The 23,086-nt window shown below is 37.3% G+C and overlaps 1 protein-coding gene across 1 annotated transcript in view; it reads left to right on the top strand.

The window, feature by feature from the left end:
• Positions 1 to 23,086, top strand: part of LOC128868991 (probable serine/threonine-protein kinase samkC) — a 40,898-nt gene that overhangs the window by 17,459 nt on the left and 353 nt on the right. Inside the window, exon 2 of the mRNA XM_054111612.1 lies at positions 22,137 to 23,059. Within this exon, the coding sequence (XP_053967587.1) occupies positions 22,137 to 23,059 (923 nt within the window). The remainder of the gene's footprint in view (positions 1 to 22,136; positions 23,060 to 23,086) is intronic.

Genomic DNA, 23,086 nt, shown 5'->3' with positions numbered 1-23,086 from the left:
TATAGTGGAACTTCACGAGGAATTTTCCTGTAGTAGATTTTCAGGCTCTAACTGCTACTTAAATGGACATTTTTGACCAGCTCTCAAAACAGCTATAATGAAAGATCGTTAAAAGAGGCAATCAGAGGGTTACTCCCTTCCACCAAAATTTTAAGTAATCAATTTTACGGGTAGTGGTGCGGGTTAGGATCAGCGCGTATGAAATCTTAGTCCAAACTAATGTTTACACTTTTAACAGATTCATTGCAAACACTTAAACTTACATCTGAGCATTAGGGCATATAATATTTTAAGGAATGCAATTTTTAGAAGTTCTGTGCTGCATTTGGAGGGGCTGTCCGTCGACGTGAAGCTTTTGAAGATAGATGTAGCAATTGTAAGTTGTACAAACAGAATACCAGGCATCGCAGAGGCGAGCTTTCATAAGCCTGGGGTTAGAATTTTAGAATGAAGAAAGCAGTGAAAAGGTAAGTTCATAGTACATTTAACCAGTCAGCTCACCATTCACACTTTTTCTAGGCAAGATACCCGGAAAAAGTATTTCGGAAACCTAAAGAAACTCACTTTGTCAAAACTCATTCACATTGCCTCCAGTCAAGCTGCGGTTAAAACCCTTAAGTCGAGTAACTAGAATTTATTAACTAGAATTTTGTTCATGAATGTCGAATATTCTAATCTATACCAAGTGCTAGAACAAAGTAGTATTCTAGAAAATGAAAAAAGCAGAGGAGTGCGCAAGGAAAGGGTTTGAGGTAATGAAGAAATGAAGCTTACATATATGGCTTTGTCGTTTTCACAACTTGAGAAATAGGACTAGAACAGATACGTGGCAGCAGGTGAACTAATATGAACACCTGCAGACCAACATGCCAACATGCGAAAGAATAACACTAAACTAACTGAGGTTCTCAAGGGCAAACATATTCCTATGGTGTATACTAGGAATCGTCATAGGACAATATACTTTTGGACATTAACTTTCAGATTTTCGTTGAGGCTTTAGAGTTGAAAAGGAGCCGAATTCATTCACACTTCCTATGCGAATGCTTGGCGTCGCGAATAGTACGTTTCAGGTTTCTAATGAACTTCTGAGAGGATCTGGACAGATTTTTGTATATCAGTTCTTCGAGCACCTGAAAAGTTTCGATACAGTTTCGCTGGAAGTGCCAAAATTTCGCTAATTTCAGTATCCCTTCAAAAGCTATTCAATTAATTTTAATTGGAAGAGCAAAGAAGCGCCCGGTTTTGCTATACATTTTATAGCGGCAATGATATAAAAAGACGCACGCCACAAATAGGTGGAGGACCACCTCGGCCAAACGCCTAACAGAAGTGTACCCGTGAATTATTTATTTATTTTTAATGATAAAACAAACTACGTTCCGTATGTTCCTCATTCCAGAGTTATTAATAAATTCAATGCAATTTCTAATTCTATCGATCTCGAATTTTATCTGTCAATTGAATAGGAAAAGGTCTGGCTCTATGATATGCACTTCGAATTTATGAGAAATGTTTAGAAACTTCTTCTCCGAAAATTAAAGAGTTTAGCCATAGTACCCACGTATGTGCACTCATCAAGTGTAAGTGAATTCATCAATCACCAAAAGAGCGAGTTGGAATAAACTGCGGAAAAACTTTTCTGGGCAACTTAATGTACCTCTGTGATTATAGAGCAAAGTATTTCTCAGTAATAAGTATTTTGCATGCATCTAGCATTTCTAAGTAGGTATATCAAAAAATATCGTGCATTTGCTAAAGAAAGAAAATGCGTTCTTCAGCCTAGATCCATTTTCTGTAGATGGTTTTTCTTCCCTTAAGTTTTGTAGTTTTTCGCAGGTAGTGATTATTATATCAAAACGGCACTCTGGTACTACTTGGAGTGTATCTGTGATACTCTTGCCACCTATCCTACCTACCTACCTATAAATTTGTGAAACTATTTTTTTTTTGTTGCATGAACTATTTTTTTATAAAAAAAAGGAAAACTGAAAACTGAAAAAAAAAAATAAGTAAATAGTCAAAACTTGTCCATATGAGGTGTACACTTTCTGTTGACGCTGACAGTATTCGACTCAAAAGTACTTAACTCAAAAGCGGCTTACAAAAAAGTATGAGGCCAAACATGAATTTGGCAGATGGAAAGATATGGTTTAATAAAAATTCAACAAATGTAGAAAGGCGGGAGGCATTTTTTGCCTACGCATTCAGCGCATGCTTGCAGCTCTGCAAAAAACGGGCAGACATGAATAGGCGCATGCACCTATAAATGCATAAATACAATTAAACGAACATGCAGACATACGTAAATACATGCATAGTTGCAAGAGTCATAAGTGCAATTGAAGTCATATTCTGTCAGCATATTTTTTTGTACCATTGTGGCACGTAGACAATGCAGAAATTGTGGTAAATACTGTATGTGTTAAAGCATGTAATTCGTACATACATACATACATATATTATAAGTATTTATACATGCACAGGCACACATACATATGTATACAAATTGCGCACTATGCGCATAATAAACGACCTCAATGGGCGTGAGCTGACTTGATTTTTTTATTTGAATTTTTTGTCAACTTCTTGTGTGACTGAATTTTAAAGCCAATACCGGTGCAAATATGTAAACATATATAAGTTAGTTATAGTAGATGCATAAATACATCCATTTATGTGTCTGTGCTTAAGTAAAAATCTGTAAGTCAGTAAGTCAGTAAGCCATTTAATTAGTCATTCATCAGCTATGGTTGCAGGGCGGTAGCTGCGAATTGTACGATGCTTGCCAATCAGCTATTAGGCACACCACTGAATTCGCTATGTCCAACGATTTTGCACCATTGCAATTCAGGCCATTTGTTGGTGAGCAGTGATTCAGTGAAATACTGAAAACTGTAGTAGTGATCGCTGCCAGTTAAGGTGGGAATGCATTGATTGTTGCGATTGGACGAGTGGAATGAGTTGAGAAATTGCTTAAGAAAAAATAAATAAAAATAAATAGAGTACTTACAGCTATACGCATACATATGTATGTCTGTATATGCACATATTTAGCAACGGCATGGGTACTGGAAAATAAAAGAGAGATATGTAACAGCAGCAGCTACGCCCAAGGCCAACAGCATTGCCGGTGAATGAGCAAAATAATAAAAAAAATTAATAACACTGCCAGCGCATACAAATCAACGCCAATGAAAACAACAACGGCTCTAAATATGAAAGCTATTGCCATAGTTTTGGTGTTAACAGCAACAGCAACGGCATCAATAAAAATCTGTAGCATGCAAACTTGTCATTCATACTCGTATACGTGTAAATATACCTACACATATGCATACCCTTAAATGCTTTTAACTGCATCAAGAACAGCACGCAAAACTCCTTTAAGGTAATCACATTGGACCGGTAACTATTTACACATTTACATACTTACATGCCGGCCAATAGTCGGTATAGACCAAACAGCTGCGGAGAATTGCTTATGGCCATTACCCACATACAGATGTACACACATTTTACTTGTACTTGTGGAAGCAACATTTTTCACGCTTTTATTTGCATACATGATTGCTATGAAGTGGCAAGAAGTTTATTGTTATTGTTATTGTACAATAAGAGGTTCTTGTGAAAAATTGTGATTCATGATTTCCTTGAAAATCGCATGAAGTGATGACTTGCGTACCTCAAGGATTTAAATGTAGTTATGATAAATGGCAAATAAATTGCAATTAAGATAGGAAGATGCACCTATCAAAAAAGTAGAGAATATAAAGTTAAAAAATAAAGAAAATTAAATTTTGTATCTGCTCATTTATTCACCAGTAGGTCATAAAACACTAGTAACTGAGAATACTGAAAAAAAAAAAAACGAAAAAAGTTCTATTTTTTACCTTCTCCCTTATTTCCTAGTGGTTCAGAGATCTGAGGTAACTGAGAATACTGAAAAAAACAAAGAAAGTTCTATTTTTTACCTTTTTCCTTATTTCCTAGTGGGTCAGAGGTCATTGGTAACTGCGAATGCTACTATACTGCTCTGTCCATTTAATATATATACATAGTACCTCTTTGTAAGGCTTGGTAAGTTGGTGACTCAAGCGAGTGCATATTTGGACCGAGAGAGAAATGTCAATAAAGTAGAATGGCGTAAATCAGGGAGGAAAGAATAGAGAGAGGCAGTTATGTTTGGAGGTTAAGGAGAAGAAGACTAAATGATGACTACATAGGGTTGTGTTAACACTAAACCTACCGGTATTTTATGTATTCCTATTCCTACCAATATGGGTCAAATGACCCGTCTTTAAAATATTATATATATTATTAAGATCAAATATATTTCTCGGTAAAACAATTAGGAAAGAATAGAGAGAGGCAGTTATGTTTGGAGGTTAAGGAGAAGAAGACTAAATGATGACTACATAGGGTTGTGTTAACACTAAACCTACCGGTATTTTATGTATTCCTATTCCTACCAATATGGGTCAAATGACCCGTCTTTAAAATATTATATATATTATTAAGATCAAATATATTTCTCGGTAAAACAATTAGCAAGAGAAGAGCAAATCTTGAAAAATACATTCGATGTATTTTTTAATAAAAGTCGTGAAGGCAAATGACGATTTAATAATGTTATTTCTAAGAACTTCTGACACAAAGTTTAAAATGGGTCATTTGACCCGTCCATGGTAGGTTTAGTGTTAAACGCTTCATAGGTAAAGGGTGTTTTTTTTAGAGGTTAGGTTTTCAAGATGAAATAAAACGTATATAATTTAATGTTATGGCCAAGAATTTAGCTTTATTACAAAGATAAGGGTTTGCCATTATGCTTTAAAAATGATTTCGGGCAAGTGGCCACCGCGGCTGGCTCGAATAAATTCCAGCCGAAAGGCCCAATTTTCGACCACTTTTTGCAGCAATTGGGGCCGTATGTCAGCAATAACGCGCCGAATATTCTCTTCCAAGACGTCAATCGTCTCGGGCTTATCTGCGTATACAAGCGACTTCACATAGCCCCACAAGAAATAGTCCAGTGGTGTTATATCGCACGATCTTGGAGGCCACGCCACAGGTCCACGGCGCGAGATAATGCGCTCACCAAAAGTTTCCTTCAATAAATCGATTGTTGCGTTGGCTGTATGGCATGTAGCACCGTCTTGTTGGAACCAAAGGTCGTCCACATCAACATCGTCCAATTCAGGCACGAAAAAGTCATTAATCATGGCTCTATAGCGCTCTCCATTGACTGTAACATTATGGCCGGCTTCATTTTTAAAGAAATATGGACCAATGATTCCCTCTGCCCATAGAGCACACCAAACAGTGACTTTTTGAGGATGTAACGGCGTCTCAGCAATGGCTTGTGGATTATGTTCACTCCAAATGCGACAATTTTGCTTATTGACATACCCATTCAACCAAAAGTGAGCTTCATCGCTGAACAAAATTTTCTTGTGAAAATCGGGATCGGTGGCCATCTCGTTTTGGGCCCAAATTTGCACGATTTGCAAACGTTGTTCAGGTGTAAGTCTATTCATTATGAAATGGCAAACCAAACTGAGCATAAATCAAGTGACAGCTGTCAAAAAGACCATCTACGAAAAAAGTAGTGCCAACTTGAAAACCTAACCTCTAAAAGAAACACTCTTTACTATTAATGAAATTCTGACCTTGTATGTCAGCAGGTGTAGCAACATAGTGAGATCCAAGTTGTCTGCATCCCAGCCCATCGAGAGCAGGACAGCTGTGGAGAATTTGAGATTTTTTTTTTTGCTTCCATAGAATATTACACCTCTCATAATTACACCTCAATAAGGGTCAATGCAATCAAGCTCGTTTAGAAGAAATATACAAAGTATTTAAAACGAGTGACTAACAAACAATGACAAATACGATTGCAAGATCTGTGAATGTTTGACGGTTAAGCCGGTTTTGGGTAGATTTCTCTTTATTGTTCTTCACATTACAGGATTTGTGTACGTCAATAGTCTGATTGCTGAGATGATTCCACATCAGCCTATAGACAGCTGCTCCAAAAAGGGCCCAACAGCTGAGTATTACTTCGCTTGGGCAATGAACAGAACGGGCACCCACAAAATTCGAGAGATTCGGCTTTGTTAGGCGCCTTCAGGATATCTTGACATATTTTTCCTCTAACCCAGTGCCCAGCAAAACAGAGGGAACCTCAAGGGAACCCCGATTCTTTCATTTCGCAGGGAAATTATCTCGAGGGTCCCCTGTCTAGCTAGCTCATCCGCCCAGCAGTTATCCACAAAGTCCCTGTTATCAAGAACCCAAATGAGTCTAATATCGAAGTCGGGCTTTCTCTGACTGATTTCGAGTGCAAAAACAATGAGTCCAGTGGCCTTACTACCTCTTGGCTGTTGGAGTACATGTTAACCTTCCTGACAGTAATTACGCATATAAGCAAATAATCAGCTGTTTCTTTGATTGAGGCTACCTCCGCCTGGAAAATGAACTTTCGCTCTTATATCATCTAACCGAGGTCGTCACTGGACATGATGTAGAACATACAAAAGTAGCGCCATTCGCAAGCGAATTTGACATTTGAATTTAACTGATGTCACGGCCCTGGGATTGCTGGGTAGGGTGGGTCTGCTGTGGTAAGGACGTAGAAATCCCACATGAGAATCAGAAAGGATAACACATTACCATTGCCCTGCTTTTGTGAAGGTAGGGGGGCTTAACGTACTCCTTTGCTTCTCTGGCAGAACTAAGTTCAATGCCCTTTCATGAACTTTTTCACTTCAAATAGGAACAAACCCTTTCAGCGAGTACTACTAGGAAAATTGTAACCTGCTATCTGATCCAATTACAACGAAAATAGTGATATTAATATTGCATTAAGCTTCTATCGAACATATTTTGAGAAAGACTGAATTCCACCATCAAACAACCGATGAGACCTTATCAGTGTGACTTCAGGCCTGGCAAATCTATCACCGACCAGATATGCAGAATACGTCGAGCTTAAAAAAGTCCCATATAAAAAGAATTGAGACGCAATTTTACAACCATTTTCAACTGAAAGAAAATGAGTTGCCTATATATTACAATTAGGAGAATTCTCGCAAAACTAATACGTGTGTGCAAAATGACATTAAGCAATTCCACCAACTCGATCAAAATTAGGTCGGACCTCTTCGAGCTCTTTTACGCCGAAGAGGGTTTCGGAATGGGTGATTCCCTATCGTGGTTCTTCTTTGATCAGACGCTGACGTATAGATTGATAAAGCTGCAAAACTAATCACTCAGACACCATCTTTTAAATATAATTGACGATATAGATTTCATTGGCCTTAATAACCGCAGCGTCACTTCTGCTTTTTAAACTGGATAAAGAAGCGGAGCAAATGAGTCTGGAAGTAAACGCTGGCAAAACGAAGTATTTCCTCTCATCGAGCAGCGGTATCTGCTGCTGGTTGCTGGGGAAGAGAAATGTCCTTTCTATATTGAAAAACCGAAGTGGAGAATGACGAGATTGCAGTTGGTCTTTCTAATTGACGCCGGCCAGCACGAGGAAGAAACAATTGGCTGACTTTGTTGAACTCGGCCAAGATCGTCGAGGCGGTTACTTTATCGAGAAAAGAAAACGAGTTTCAACTTTTCATATATTTCCAAGTTATTGTTCTTATCATCACTAAAAAAAAACCTTGAAAGTCAGAAGTAGCCAAGGTGGAAATGATGAAAATACATCACTGCTAGTAATACTATTTTTACTCCCCTCATTAAATGTTTATTGTTCAGCACAAACATAACGGCAAATCAAAGGTGCATACGGAATGGAATAGAACGACAGACAGCATAAATAATGAAAAATATAACAAAAAACCATTTGAAACAGTAAATTAAAGCGGTAAATAAGAAAAAAATTACCAAAACAGATAATTCATTAAATCACCACCGCAACTAAATAATGAAGGAAAATCAACAATAGAATGCTACCATCCAATCATTAGTGAAGTTAGTTGAACTTATTAAATTATAATTATGCTAGCTTAGATACGAGTATAAATGTATGAAAAATCGAATAGTGACCAATCAACGTGATTAATTTCCGTATAAAATTTGCCGACTGAGCGAGCGTCTACGCCAACAGCCGCACGCAGGCGCAGAACCTCAAGACAAAACAATAATAATAGTAATTGGTGTTGAAGTTGAAAAAAATGTAATTTAATGGTATTTGAAGTAAGAATACTCAGTGGAGCGAAAAGCTGAAAACATAAATGCGAAATAAGTGAATTGGAAGCGAATTTCATATAACCAGAAATTTGAGAAATTTGAATGGTCAACCTGTTAGCAAACTTACTATAAAAAAATTATCAATTACATAATAGGACTAGAATAGTTTTTAATAGATTATAAAAATATGCGTATGGGTGCATATACTTGGATATCGATAATACCGAATTTCATTTGTTGCCAAGCAAATATAGCGCACCCCGCCACAAACCAGTAGCAGAATCACAAACACAGATATTATTGAATTGTCAATGTATTGCCCAAATTATTTTTTGCTGTATCCATGTGTTTTGCTACTCAGTTAGTCAACCGAAATTTTTACACAAGGTTTGCGAAAACTGAAAAAAGTTGAGCTCCACGTTAACTCAAACATGAATATCCAGCTGGAGTAGAAAAAAAATAGCAATATAAATCCAGTAAAAAGTACTAAAACGTATGGAGGCAATTACAATTTGACGAAAATACATAAACCTGTATGGGTCTCAGGCGATTTGAGTGATCAGACGGTGGAATATTACAAGCGCGTACATTAGGGTGTCTCACAAAAAAAAAAAAAAGTTGCAGTTTTTTTCTACCAGAGTTATAAAATGTTATCAAAATTATTTTGGAAAGATATAAAGATTTTCGTGTGTTGGATCGATTAAAAAAAAAAAAAAAAAATCTATTCTTTCATAAATAAAAATAATTTTCAAAAATATTCTTCACTAAAATTAACCTCAAATAACAGAGAAGTTTAAGCTGAAAATTGTATCGACAGCATCAAAATAATGAGATAGGAATAGGAAAAACTTGGATAGCTCAGCATAGCTGGACCGATTTAAATGCCTAAGGTTTCAGTGGGGACGATATTTCTCATCATGCAATAAAATTGAAGTGGCTGCGATGCAGGAATAATTACGAAAAATCCAAATAAATTAAGGCAACATTTTTCGCAGTATTTTACCAATTTTTTTCGAATCTTTGGGATTTTGATTAAAGTGCGTATAATAGGACTATCAATACAGACCCGCATCTTTCGAAATGATCTCACGAGCGGAAAGTAAATTAAGAAGTAATAAATCATCTGAGCGGAATGATCTCCCAACCGAACGGTACAAGTATGGTTCTAGTGCTTGCCCGTGTACTACATTCCATTATACATTCAGCGTGGAGAGATGCCATCAGCCCTGACGACTGGAATGGAGGGTGTAATCATTACCATTCCAAAAAAAAAGTGGCCTTAGCCAATGTAAAACCTGGCGTGGCATCACAATGTAAAAACATCACAAAAAGCATTCATCATATTAAAAAGGATATCTTCCCTGCTCTCTACGCAAAATTGCATAAAAAACGAAACGGCTTTAAGCCAAGTCGATGCTTATGCGTAGGTTGCATTAATACCTTACGCATAATTATAGAGCAATCAAATTAATGGAGATCGCCACTTTGTATTCGACACCATCTTTCGGGACGCCACATGGAGTTCGTTGCAAAACTACAGCGTTCTTGAGAAGATCGTCGATATTATCAAAAACTTATATGGTAATGCAATGCTAAGTGTACGCTTCAATTGAAAAATTACCACAGTGATAAATTTACCATAAACAAAGGCGTTCGACAGGCGACACGGCGATAAGAACCGCTATGGTTCACAAAAGTTCTGGATAGCGTCTTAAAACGTACAAATACAGAAAATTGAAAAAATTTCGTCGTTTAGAAGTAAATGCATAAAATCACCTTCGCTAAAACCCACGATTATGAGAATACAAACATCAAGAAATACAAAAAAACAAACGCATCCTCTCTTGGACTTATTACAAGCGTTACCTCGGTAACCAAATAACAAAAGATGGCGGCGTAGTGTCCAATGCGACAGCCCGTATTTATAAAGCACGTGATGCGTTCCATAAGCTAATCCGACTATGGCGCTCTCATATCCTGCCACTAAGCACAAAACTTAGAATTTTCAATATCAGCGTAGAATCGGTCCTCCTATATTATTTTTATTATTATTATTATATTTTGCCTAAGCGCCGATTGTGTGGCCCATAGTGCCGAAGTTAATGATTTCCACGTATTCTTCGTTTGTGTTTTGGCTCAATTGAGTCCAGGTGAGATCATTAAGGACTATTTCGACATACAGGCTGCGTCGCCAGAATCCTCCTCGTCTACCACTGCGTCTATACCCTTGTGGAGTCCATTCCTCCTATATGGATCTGAACATATAAGCAGTTGCTTTTAAACGTTTAGCAGCAAATGCCTTATTTTTTTGCAGTATTTTTTTTTCCGACAACACTCACTTGAATTTTTAAATTGATTTTAAAGGAGAAATGTGAACAGAGGAATCCATTGCGTATACTTCATTTCATAGAAGGAAAATTCAGCTTTTTTTTTTGTAAGTTTTATAAAGCAGCCATAAATATATTTTCAACGTATAGATATTTTTTCTTTTTTTATCAAAATAATTCAAGAAAAAATTGCATGGATATTTAAACATACATTTTTTAAAGGGCCATTGTTGCACTATATTTGTCCATGCGAAAATTAATTAAATATTTTTTAATAGCTTCATATATCCCCTTTCGTTTTTATTCATATTAATATCACATTATGAGTATAAATATGTATTTAAGGTTATTTCAGAAAAGTTAGTCCTTAAAAATTGTAAAGAGTTTGAACACTAGAAAGACTGAAACTTATATTTATATATCTTTTTCTAATTGAAATTAAAAAGCAGTCACATTGACTTCTTTGGGCAATCTAGGGGTCAGCTATTTGAGCATGCATTGCTATAAAAATCTATAGTTTCACGGGCAGGAACAATTTTTTGTATATTGTATTTGTATAGTGAGAAAAAAATGTATGATTTTCAGTAGCACTCACTGTTTATTGTTATACACTTTTTTAATTGTTCTTGTTTTGGTAAATGTCAATGGATGTTCAGCTTATAGCTTAAGGTATTAGTTGTTGTTTGTTTAGCAGCATAAACATTCTCCATATATGTAATAAGATTGCTGCTGGAGTGATAGTCCTTTTTTTGTTTTTTTCTTTGATGGATGAGATAGAATTCAAAATGCACTTACAGCAACCGTCGACTACTGCGTCGAGTGGTGTCGCCACTAAAACAATCCCTCCTCCTCTTTTGGGGCGACTCCCTTCACGGGAACTCTTTCTGCATTACTTTGGGAGGGCCCAGAACCACGAACTCTTGCCGATCACAGTAGTAGGCGCGATGTCGCCAATCTGCTCTTTCAAAACATCTTTTTCCACGAGCCATCCATCGCAACTAAAGAACGTGTGTTCGGCGTCATCGATCGGTGGAGTCACTTACCATACCAATACGGTATTTCCGGAAGTATGCGTGACCAGATAGAAACTGGGTTACGAAATAACCCACTTCGCCGAAGTTCCTTTGAGCCTATTTGCCTATTGTAGGAATTAGCTTTGACGTCGATCTACCACTCGATTCAGTATCACATCGGCTTTGCCACCGATGCGTGGTTCGGCACCTTCGTTCCGAAGTGCTAGTGGTGGCGGTTTTTTTTCCTGGAATCACACGCATCCACTCGTTCCCACGCATGAGGTCGATAGGTATCTCTTCGCTGATCACAAAAACTGCTGCGCCCAAGACAGTGCGGTAGGCTGAAGCAACTTTGAGTGCCGCTGTTCGTTGTACAGCCTCCAGTGCTTTAGGCTTGGTTTGTAGTGCTTGGCCTGATAAAGGCCCGGGTCGTTACGGTAACGTAGAACCGACTGTTGTGGAAGCATTTAAAGTATTGGTCTATCACTGCCGTTGCGTATATAAGAAACTGCTTAAAAATATGCTTTCCATACATTTTATAACCTCATTTAATATTGTTGTGCATGTATTTAAAGTTGGATGCTATTTAAAAAAAAATTTTATTAAAAACAAATATTTTTATTTAAAATTTTATTTTAATTTTTATATTTATTTAAATTTTTTTGTTTTTATTAATGTTTTTTTTTTTGCAATTTAACAAAAAAAAATATTTAAAAAAATGTATTTTAAATTTTATTTTAATTTTTATTTGAAAATTTTTTATAATTTGTATTTATATTAAAAAAATTTTTTTATGTTTTTTTGTTTGGAAGTTTGATACTGTTATTTTTGTAATAATTTAACGTAAGGTAACAAAAACTCGCTGTACGATTTTTAGTGGCACTCACTGTCTATGAAGTTATTTATTTGCTTGGCTCATATCATTTTACTAATTGACTCATTAAAATTAGAGCGAAGGAATTTTCGCAAACAAAAAACTCAATTCAGCTGGTTTTTAGTTAAGTTAAGCAATTAAAAATCAGTTTAACTAAAATACACCAACTTCTTAAGCTAAGCAAGCATTGGACTAGAAATTTTACTCCGTAAGAAAAGCAATTTGTGCAACAATCTGCGTCATTTTTTCCACCGATGTGAATACCCTGTTTATTAGGCACCTGCATGAGTGATCAAAAAAAAGTTAATCAACTGCATTCCATAAATCGAAACATTGAACGAATGCGAAAATAAGCTACAATCAATGCATGTATAGTACATACACGTACACACACATACATATATATGAATGCACACAAATATTCATCAATAAGAGCAGACACAAATTAAATAAAATTACATAAATGTTGCATGTCCTAGACAGTGAATTAGCGCAGACGCACAAACGGAAGTGATTTCCGCAACTTTGTATTGAGCGGTGCAAGATGCGAAAATGTTACAAAAATTGAAATAAAAATTATGTATGCCGCATACAGTAAGCAATGTAAAATAAAGTAGGAAAAAAAAACAAAAGCAACAAGCGCGGGTAACACTGACCAGTAAATGGAGCCATTTTCACGTTTTTCCTTCTTTCTGCTTTACATTTTCTTCATTCCCGCAACAACACTCGGCCAATGTAAATTATGCAATTGCAAATTCCAATCGCCACTGTGAGTTCAACAGTGGCGTGCGCCAGCAAACGGGCCACAGGAGATACATATATTCACACATAAACATTTGTACACATCCATACATGCATAGATGCAATATATCATACTACACATGTGTGTGTGTGTGTGTGGGTAATATGGCAACTTTGTTGAGTTGTAAACGAGTATTTTCCTATTTAACTACTTTAGGATTTTACCAGATTTCGCAGTTAGCTGCTTTACATACATACATACACACATACATAAAAATGTTCATAACTATGCGCCTTTTTCCAATTGCAGCGCACAATTGCGTTGCTCCAATTCATACTCAAACTCATTGCCGTTCGATTTGTTGCGGTGCGAGTTGTTGTGTTACACACACACACATACGTATACATATATATTTATTTTAAAAGATATTTCAAATTTTTCAATGTACCTATTTTTCTAGAAGCAAACTAGTTTGAATTTTTACAATGCTTTTGAAAAAAAAAAACAAGGCGCTGACTAATGAAATACTAATTTGAAAACAACGAGCGACCAACACAGCTGCAGGCGTACCGCAAGGCTGCTGCTGCCCCTTTTCAGCTGAAATGCTTGCCGATGGCGCTCACATACTAACATACGACTAGTATAAATATATAATTGCCGTTACACACACACATACATATAAATATTTGTACATATATAGAAAACCTTATATGCATATGTATGTATGTACTCAAATAAATACAAAAACAAATGTATGTATGTATGTACTGCTAATCCTCAATACTTGTGTACCTTTTCAAATCCGGCAGCCGCTGTGTCAGCGTCAATTCATTCGTTCGAGTCTTACGATATTACTACCGCTAATTACCTAGCAACCAACCAGCCATGTGGAATAAGTAAGTGGATGCAGTCAGCTCAATAGAGTTTACGGCCCAGCCGTTGGACACTTGTCGCTGTTGCTGTTATTGCTCATACTCGCTGTTGATGTGAACTATTTGAGGAATTTCACACAAACTATAAAACTAAATGAATAAAAAAAATATTGCATTAAACTAAAACTTGCACTGTACGCTTTGAACTAAGTTTTGATTTTATTGTTGTTATTCTGGTCGTTGCAATTGTTGTCAATAAGAAATGGAGCACTTAGAAAAAGTGAATTTTGAAATGTTCGATTAATCATCGTGTGCGATTGCATAGACATGGGAATTAGTATTTATACGTCTATACACACATCAAGGGTTTTCCAATAAGAGTATTCGTTGCTTGTGTGGCACGTAGCGCCGTCTTCTTGAAAATAAACGTTGTCCAGATCAATACCATCCAATTCTGGTCATAAAAAATCGTTAATCATCTCTCGATAGCGTAATCCATTCACCGTAAGTGTTGCTCCAGCTTCATTTTCGAAAAAGTAAGGTCCAATGACTCCGCCGGACCATAAACCGCACCAAACAGTCACACGTTGAGGATAGAGAAGCTTTCAACAACAACTCTTGGATTTTCTGAGCCCCAGATGCGACAATTTTGTTTGTTGACGAAGCCACCGATGTGGAAATGGGCTTCATCACTCAAGATGATTTTTAGATGGAATTCCGGATCATTTCTATACATTTCAACGACCAAATCAGCAAAGGCACGACGTTGTTGATGATCGGCCGGCTTGAGTTCTTGTGTTAACTGAACTTTATAAGCCTTAAGACACAAATCTTTGTGCAAAATACGGTGTCATGACGTTTGTGCAATGCCTAATTCCGAATAACGACGAGGAATGGACAAACCTGGATTTTTTTCAACACTTTCGGCTAAAACAGCTATATTTTCGGCTGTTCTTGAGCGACGTGCATGGGTTTTATTCTCCACATCACAAACTTGCCCCAACAGCTCGAATTTTTTCACCAATTTCTGTATTGCGGTCCGACAAGGTGCTTCGCGATGACCCAAAAATGTTTACGAATGTTTTACGAACCGTCTCTGCCAAATTTTCACCATTTTTATAGTGAATTTTAATAATTTCAATACGTTGTTTAAGCGTGTATCGGTCCATTTTTATTAATGGCGTAGTTTCTACTTGTCAAATATAAATGTAGTGTGAATACTAGGGCGGGTCGATTTAAAAATCGCTCATTGCTCTGTGAAAATGTATTCTAGGGATCAAAATAAGAAACTTTGCCGAAGAAACCATACCTCTAAAACGAATTCTGATGTCCCCCAATTTAAAAATATCACCATTTTTGGCCTTTACCTGAAAAAATCAGCTAAATGGCTATGTTTTTTCTTTATTTTTATTTATTTATAATAATATCTATTTTTTCTCTTAAGAAATTTATTTAGTCAGAACATATGTAAAAAAAAAAATTAATTTAAGTGAGTTATAGAAAAGAAACTAAAAAGTTCGACCCAAATTGGGGAACATCAGAATTCGTTTTAGAGGTATGGTTCCTTCGGCAAAGTTTCTTATTTTGATCCCTAGAATATGATTTTCACAGAGAAATGGGCGATTTTTTTGCCTCCCCACAAATCGACCCGGCCTAATGAATACACATGTATGTATGTATTCACAGAGGTCAGCACAGATTTTTAAGTTACTGTATTGTTTATAGGCAACCGCTATAGCCGAATGGGTTGGTACGTAACTACCTTTCGGGAGTGCGTAGGCTCCAATCTCATGCATTCCATGCATGAAATAGCAAATTGATAGAAAAAGTTTTTTTAAAATAGCGTTCACCCCTCGGCAGGCAATGGCAAACCTCCGAGTGCATTTCTGCCATGAAAAAGCTCCTCTGCAGGACCCTCCATTTGTGGAACAACATCAAGACGCACGCCACAAATAGTAGGAAGAGCTCGGCCAAACACCTAGCAGAAGCGTAAGCGCCAATTATTTATTTTTATTATTGCTTGTAGGTTTACATATATCCTCGCACATACATACATACCTACTATGGTGTGCGAATTTTGCTTGGCTGATGAACGAGAGTGAAATCCAGCATTTCCAGTCCCGATGTACTTTTTTCGGGATCCTGAAATGCATATACAAATACATTTTTTTTTGTGAAAGAAAATGTTCCTTCAAAATGAAATAAAGTAAATATTTCAAATGAATATTTGATTAAAATAAAAAATAGTTGAAACTACGTAGATAATACAAAAATGCCCTCAGTTAATGATACTAAATTTATTTAAATTGTAAAGACGCTCAAGGCCAGAATTCAAATAAAACACACGATTTTATGTTGTTTTATTTATGCAAACAGTCGATATTTCGAGTTCTGTCTGAAGTCAACTTCAAGATCTTACGGCTAAGCCTGGTCCACTTGTCAGGCCTTAAACTCAACTTAAAGAAAAATTAAATTAAATTACATTAAATAAAGTGTTACAAAAATTGATAAAGTTTAATTAAATAAAAAAAAATCTATATATATGTAAAATGAAATAAAATTGAGTATAATTATATTAAATAAAAAACTGAATAATAAAATTTAATTTAAAAAAATTACATACAAAATTTTAAGTTACTAATATAAAATAAAATAAAATAAAATAAAATAAAATAAAATAAAATAAAATAAAATAAAATAAAATAAAATAAAATAAAATAAACTAAAATAAAATTTGAGACTAATCGGTTTAGCGGCTTTGGAGTAATGTTGGTCCAGATACAAACAACTACTCTGGGGATAATAGACAAGACCTTTTGCAGCCGGGAACTGATTCGCAAGCATCGCATGCAGCGACCAGCCCAGTTGTAGCAACTAGACAGCGTAAAAAATGGACATCAGAAATTAACGAATTCTTATTACGCACATACCTACAGATCACTAAATTAGAAACACACAGAACCCTTTTCCGAAAACGTTTACGTGAAAAGTTTGTAGAAAAATATCCGCTAATGAACGTGTCAGAGCAAAACTTGTCTGATCAATTAAGAGCAATACGCAAACATGATTACATCACAGAAGCAAGAAGGGAAGAAATTACCCAGGAAGTGGCGAGAGAGCTCGGTAGGAACTCTGGAGCCCCAGCAAGCCCTGTGCAACCAAACAACACACCATAGGATGGTAGTATGGATGCAGAGAACGAACAGAATGTCCCTTTAATTATTGAGCCCGTCAACGACAATGCAGAGTCAATAGATTTTGAAAGCGCATATAATAGTTTTCAAGAAAATTATGCGAAATATAGGGGAATGCCTGTGATGAGTCTGCCGCACTTGCCGAAACTAAACACCTCTAGAAAACTCGGAAAATTAGTTGACTATTACAACGCTGTTGTATTACCGGAAACACTGAACGAAGAGATTAGTCTCGAAGAACTTTTAATAGTCATATACTGCGTTGCTAAAACTATATCTGAAATAATCACTAACAAACATTTTGAGAACAATCAACACAATCAGAAGCCAAAACACTCCAGATCAACTCACAAGAGTAATAAACCGAAGTGGTTGATAAGACTCGATAAGGTCATTGAAGAGCACCGCCGAAAAATAGGAAAAATAACAGCATTGGTAGGTGGAAACACCTCCGGACGATTGAAACGCCAAGTCCTCAAAATATGTAAAAACATTAATACTCACTCGAAGTTCGAAAATAATGAAGAAATGCCCAAGCGTACGCTCGATACGCTCAAGCAAAAATTAAGAACGCTAACCACCAGAAGAGAAAAATATAGAATGTCTATGAAACGCAAGCAACATAATCGTATGTTTGAAAGCAATCAATAGCTATTTTTACGACAATTAAAACAAACCACGAACGTTTAAAGGCAGACGCGACAGGAATCAATGGATGAATTTAGATCATACTGGTCGTCTATTTGGTCCAAACCTCAGAAATACAACAACTCGGCAAGCTGGATAGCAGAAGTTAGAGAAAAGTACTCCAGTATCCCAATACCTGGTTTCTCAGCCGTAACACCTGAAGAGGTTGCGAAAGTTGCTCGAAGGCTTCACAATTGGAAAACTCCAGGCTGCGACAACTTGCATGCTTACTGGTTCAAAAAGCTCACATGTATACACGACAAACTTGCAGCCCTCTTCACCAAGATAATTACCGCCGAAGAAGAATTGCCAAATTTTGCAACGCTTGGTACGACATATATGATTCCAAAATGTGATGAAGTCAACGACCCTTCAAAATTCAGGCCTATCACCTGTCTGCCAGTTATTTACAAAATACTTACGTCGTGCATAACTAACATCTTTTATGAGCATATCGAAACACATAATCTGATTGGAGAAGAGCAACTGATTACAGATCAAGTTGTCCTTGGGCAATCTAAACAGAAGAACATAGACCTCTATGCAGCTTATATTGACTGGATGAAAGCATTCGATTCGGTTCCACACTCCTGGCTTATTGAAGTACTCCGTATTTACAACTTCAATTCCGATATCATACTCTTTCTAGAAAAAGTTATGCAACGCTGGAGGACAAGAATATCAATACCTGGCCCGGAAAGCTCTCAATACACAACCGAAATAAACATTCGAAATGGCATCTTTCAAGGTGACTCGTTGAGTCCGCTCTGGTTTGTTCTCAGCATGAACCCCTTAAGTCACATCCTGAATTAGACGGGACATGGCTTTGTATTAAAACACGGACAGTCTGGAAGATTCCGACTGAGCCATCTGTTTTACGTAGATGATTTGAAACTCTACGCCAGCAATTCCAAACATCTAGATAAGCTTTTGAGATGTGTCGAAACCTTCTGCAATGACATTAAAATGCCTATTGGACTTGATAAATGCCGAAAGATCACAATAGTTAAAGGTAAAGTGGTTTCTCGACATGTAACTGCGGAAAGTAGCAGACTCGACATAACAGAAATGGAGCCAGGGGAGGTATACAAGTATCTTGGAGTTATGCAAAGCAGCAGCATAAATACGATGCAAATGAGGAAAAATCTGATAGCAGAATTTAAAAGGCGCCTTCACGCTGTCTGTAAAACCCAACTTAATGGGAAAAACCAAATCCACGCTATTAATTCATTTGTCGTCCCGGTGGCATCGTATAGCTTCGGAATTGTAAAATGGTCATCTACTGAAATAAAAAATCTACAACGACTAATACGTACAATTATGACTAAATACAAGTCACGTCACCCAAAAAGCTCTGTCGTTCGAATGATGCTACCTAGAAAAGCGGGAGGCAGAGGACAGATTGATGTTGGTGCACTGCATGACAAACTTATCTTGAACATAAGAGCATACTTCCAACACAAGTGCTCCCAATCCGATCTGCACAAGGCTGCAAGTGCTGCGGATGATAATTACATCCCACTTCGGATGAATCAATCCTACAAAATCAGGAACGCAACCACAATAGATAAAACATCCAAAGATGGTCTGAAATGGCTGTCCACGGCGTATATCGAAAAGACTTGCTGAGCCCACATGTCGACCAAAAATTGTCGCACTTATAGCTTACCAATAGGTCGATATTTGCCGAAACGGAGGGTACCATTTTCGCCATACAAGATGGTGTGATTCCTACTAAAAATTACATTATATACGTAATGCGAGATCCAAATGCCGCTGCAGACAGATGTCGAAGATGCAATAGTCGAAGTGAGACCATACGAGTTAGACCACGTGCTAGCGGGATGCACCACACTGGCAAACTCTATGTACCTGAAGCGACATAATGGCATCTCGAAAATAATCCATCTAAAACTGAACCAGATGTACAACTTCAATCCAAGCAAAATACCGTACTTCAGATACACCCCAGAACCTGTTCAAGAAGACTCCAACTACCTTCTATATTACGACCGAACAATTTTAACAAATGCCACAAGAGACCACAATAGGCCAGACATTTTCCTTACTGATAAATCTCAAGCGACTGGTTATATAGTTGATCTTGCTGTTCCTCTAAACAGAAACATGCAGAAAAAATATCCAAATATTCTGACTTAGGCATTGATGTCAAACGCCAGTGGAAGCTAAGGAAGGTGCACATACTACCAATTATCATCTCAGCCCACGGACTAGTGCATAAAAACTTAGCAGACAACGTGAAAACTCTTCAACTCCCAGGATATTTAATTTTCGACATGCAGAAAGCAGCTTTACTCAATTCTTGCCTTATAGTCCGAAACTTTTTACAGTAAACGTTTTTCTTGTTTGTAAAATTGTTAACTATTTTGTATAATATTTATATATATATTTAATTGTAATATTTTGTACCTGTTATAAATTATTGGCTTGCAGCTAAGCTGTCGCCAATTAATTTAAAACACTCCTTTTTTGGGATGCAATAAAAAAAAAAAAATAAATAAATAAATAAAATAAAATAAAATAAAATAATATAAAATAAAATAAAATAAAATTTGAGACTAATCGGTTTAGCGGCTTTCGAGTAATGTTGGTAACCGACTTTGAAAACACCATTTTGAGAAGAACGCGTTTAAAGTCGGTTTTTTTTTTAATTCTAACTGTATATAACTCCTTAATCTCAGCGAGATTTCTATTAATTTCTAATTGAGGGACTTCAACTTTTCACGGCTTCCTGGTGGCTGTCCTAAGTTTAACGAATTCCTCTGCAAAATGCTATGAATAGTTGAAATGCTACTTTTAGCGAAAATGAAATCTCCTTTAATGTTTTTCCTTCATTTCGTAAACTACACTGTGTAACAAAAAAAAAAACTAAATATACTTTTATGGCGACCTAACACAACCGGTAGGTATAGAAAAACTAAGAAAAATGGTAAAGGAGAATTTTCCAATACACCCCCAAAATCATATTTTATGGCCAAAAACCCGTTTTTCAGTAGATTGATGTGAACAATCGCTCCTAACTTCGCCAATTTCCATCCGATTTCTAATTTTTTTTTTTTTAGTTAGAAAAAACAAAAACAAGCCTGCAAAGTAGTTTCGTGCGTCTATCCATATTTTAAACAACTTCTCGTATCTCATTTCGCATTAAGTGAAAACTACCGAAACCATCGAATTTTACTAACAGAATGAATGTTAAATTCTACCAACAGCGACGCGCTTCTGTGTGAGTAACGGTGCCTTTGCAAAGCCTATTACGACTTAAAATTCCGAATATTTGTGTGATGTGAACTCAAGTAAGTTCATGTTTATAGCGGCTTGCGCTAAAAATTCTTTTTCTGAGATATTGAATTATTTCTTTGAATAGAAGGGTAAGGGCTTATATGCATTAAAAAATGAGTTTTTTAATGTGAACCTGAATAAAATAATCTTTTTTTTTTTGGACTTTCTACTAGGAAAATTAGTTTTCCGAATACTTTTGTGAGCCACTGTGGGCGCGTGCATGTACATATGTACTGCATAATGTGCATATCTGTGCCCAATATCTTATTTTGTTAAGCAGCCTTATCACTAATCTCGAAATTTCCAATTCCATACCCACTACGTATGAATAGTGAAGAAAAACTTCAATTCGTCCCAAAAACTCATTCACGCACGCGTGTTAGGTAACTCAAAAAGTTTACGAGGTATTTGACCGCATTACGTGTGCACCAGTAACAACTTCACTGTCACTCCGCCAAAGCTTTGGGCGGTGATGTCAGCGTCACCTTTATGGTCTCAAACGAATGGTTAACCGTAATTAATGAAAGGCACTCGACACTTGGCAAATTTAACATGCAGCAAAGGCACTTGCTACATGACAGCCACAGCGAACAAGTGAATGAATCGAATTCATGCAACGCAAAATGTATCGCAGCACTATTAGAGTGTAACGGCAATAAAAATTTGGAGGTAATATGTATGGGAAATTAAATGAAGTTAGAAAAAATACCTTTTACGATGTGCACGCGCATACACATACGCACAAGCCTATCTAACACCTAATTATACGCAACTTTTGTTAATGGCACATGCGCGCTGCGTCCAGCGACTGGTAAAAGTACTGACGCAATTCATGTAGAGTAACAGTTTTCCCTTTTACTTGTTTTCTCATAAAGCTTACATACTTACAAATATCTGATTCGCTTTTAATTTTTATATTTTGCAGTTCACCGCCTTGCTTGCCGTTGTGTCGGTGTTGGTAATCGCTCAAGCGCAGACTGGACCGTTTCCACCACGTCTGAGCATACCCGGCGCTGTGCCGGTGGGTGGACCTGCACTAGCTGTGCGTCCACAATTCCGAAATGATAAATTAGTACGCGTACGCCGCCCCATCGCACTACGCGCACAAAACTCTTACATTCCATCGGCAGCGCCACGCATTCAAGAGGAATCCAAACCGGTTACCGAATCCAATGAAGAGGAGCAACCGGACGTCTTCTTGCCACAACTGTTGCGCGAACAACAATTAGCGCAGGCGCAGCAGGCACAATTCCAACAGCAGGCTAATGCTTTCCTCAATGGCGAAGCTAATTCCATTCAGGACTCTCCTTCGCTGTCACAACTATTACATGAGGATGAACAAATACTTGCACCTTCGCCGCAACCAGCCTTGACATCAACGCGCTTCCCTGAACGTCCCACACCAGCGGTGCCTGCAACGTCACTACCATCCAACAACCGCCCCGTCTTCAATGACTATGGCATCGGTAGCTATGGGGCACAGCGTTTCGGTTTGGAGCGTCCACAGCAGAGTGCACCTGCGCCCCAACAGCCGCAACGTGTGAATGTTATACGCACACGCCCACAAGTTCGTGAACCACGTCCACAATACGAGGCGCAATCAGCTCCACAACCAGCCCCGGCACCTGTGCGTTCTCGTCCACGTCCGACACCTGCCCGACCGGCAATTGAGTACAATCAGGTGCAGCAGGATGAACGAGAGCAAACACAGCAACGTCGCCAACGTCCAGTAGCTCAAACAATACGCAAGTGGCGTGAAGAAAATGAAGATGGCTCTATTACATGGGGCTATGAGAACGACGATGGCTCATTCAAGGAGGAAATCATCGGCACTGACTGTGTTACAAAGTCGGTTTTTTTAAATTCTCCTAAACT

Source organism: Anastrepha ludens, chromosome 2, assembly GCF_028408465.1.
Source record: "Anastrepha ludens isolate Willacy chromosome 2, idAnaLude1.1, whole genome shotgun sequence".
Lineage (NCBI taxonomy): Eukaryota > Metazoa > Arthropoda > Insecta > Diptera > Tephritidae > Anastrepha > Anastrepha ludens.
The sequence above is the reverse complement of the archived record's forward strand: the minus strand, read 5'-3'. Positions and strand labels throughout refer to the sequence as shown.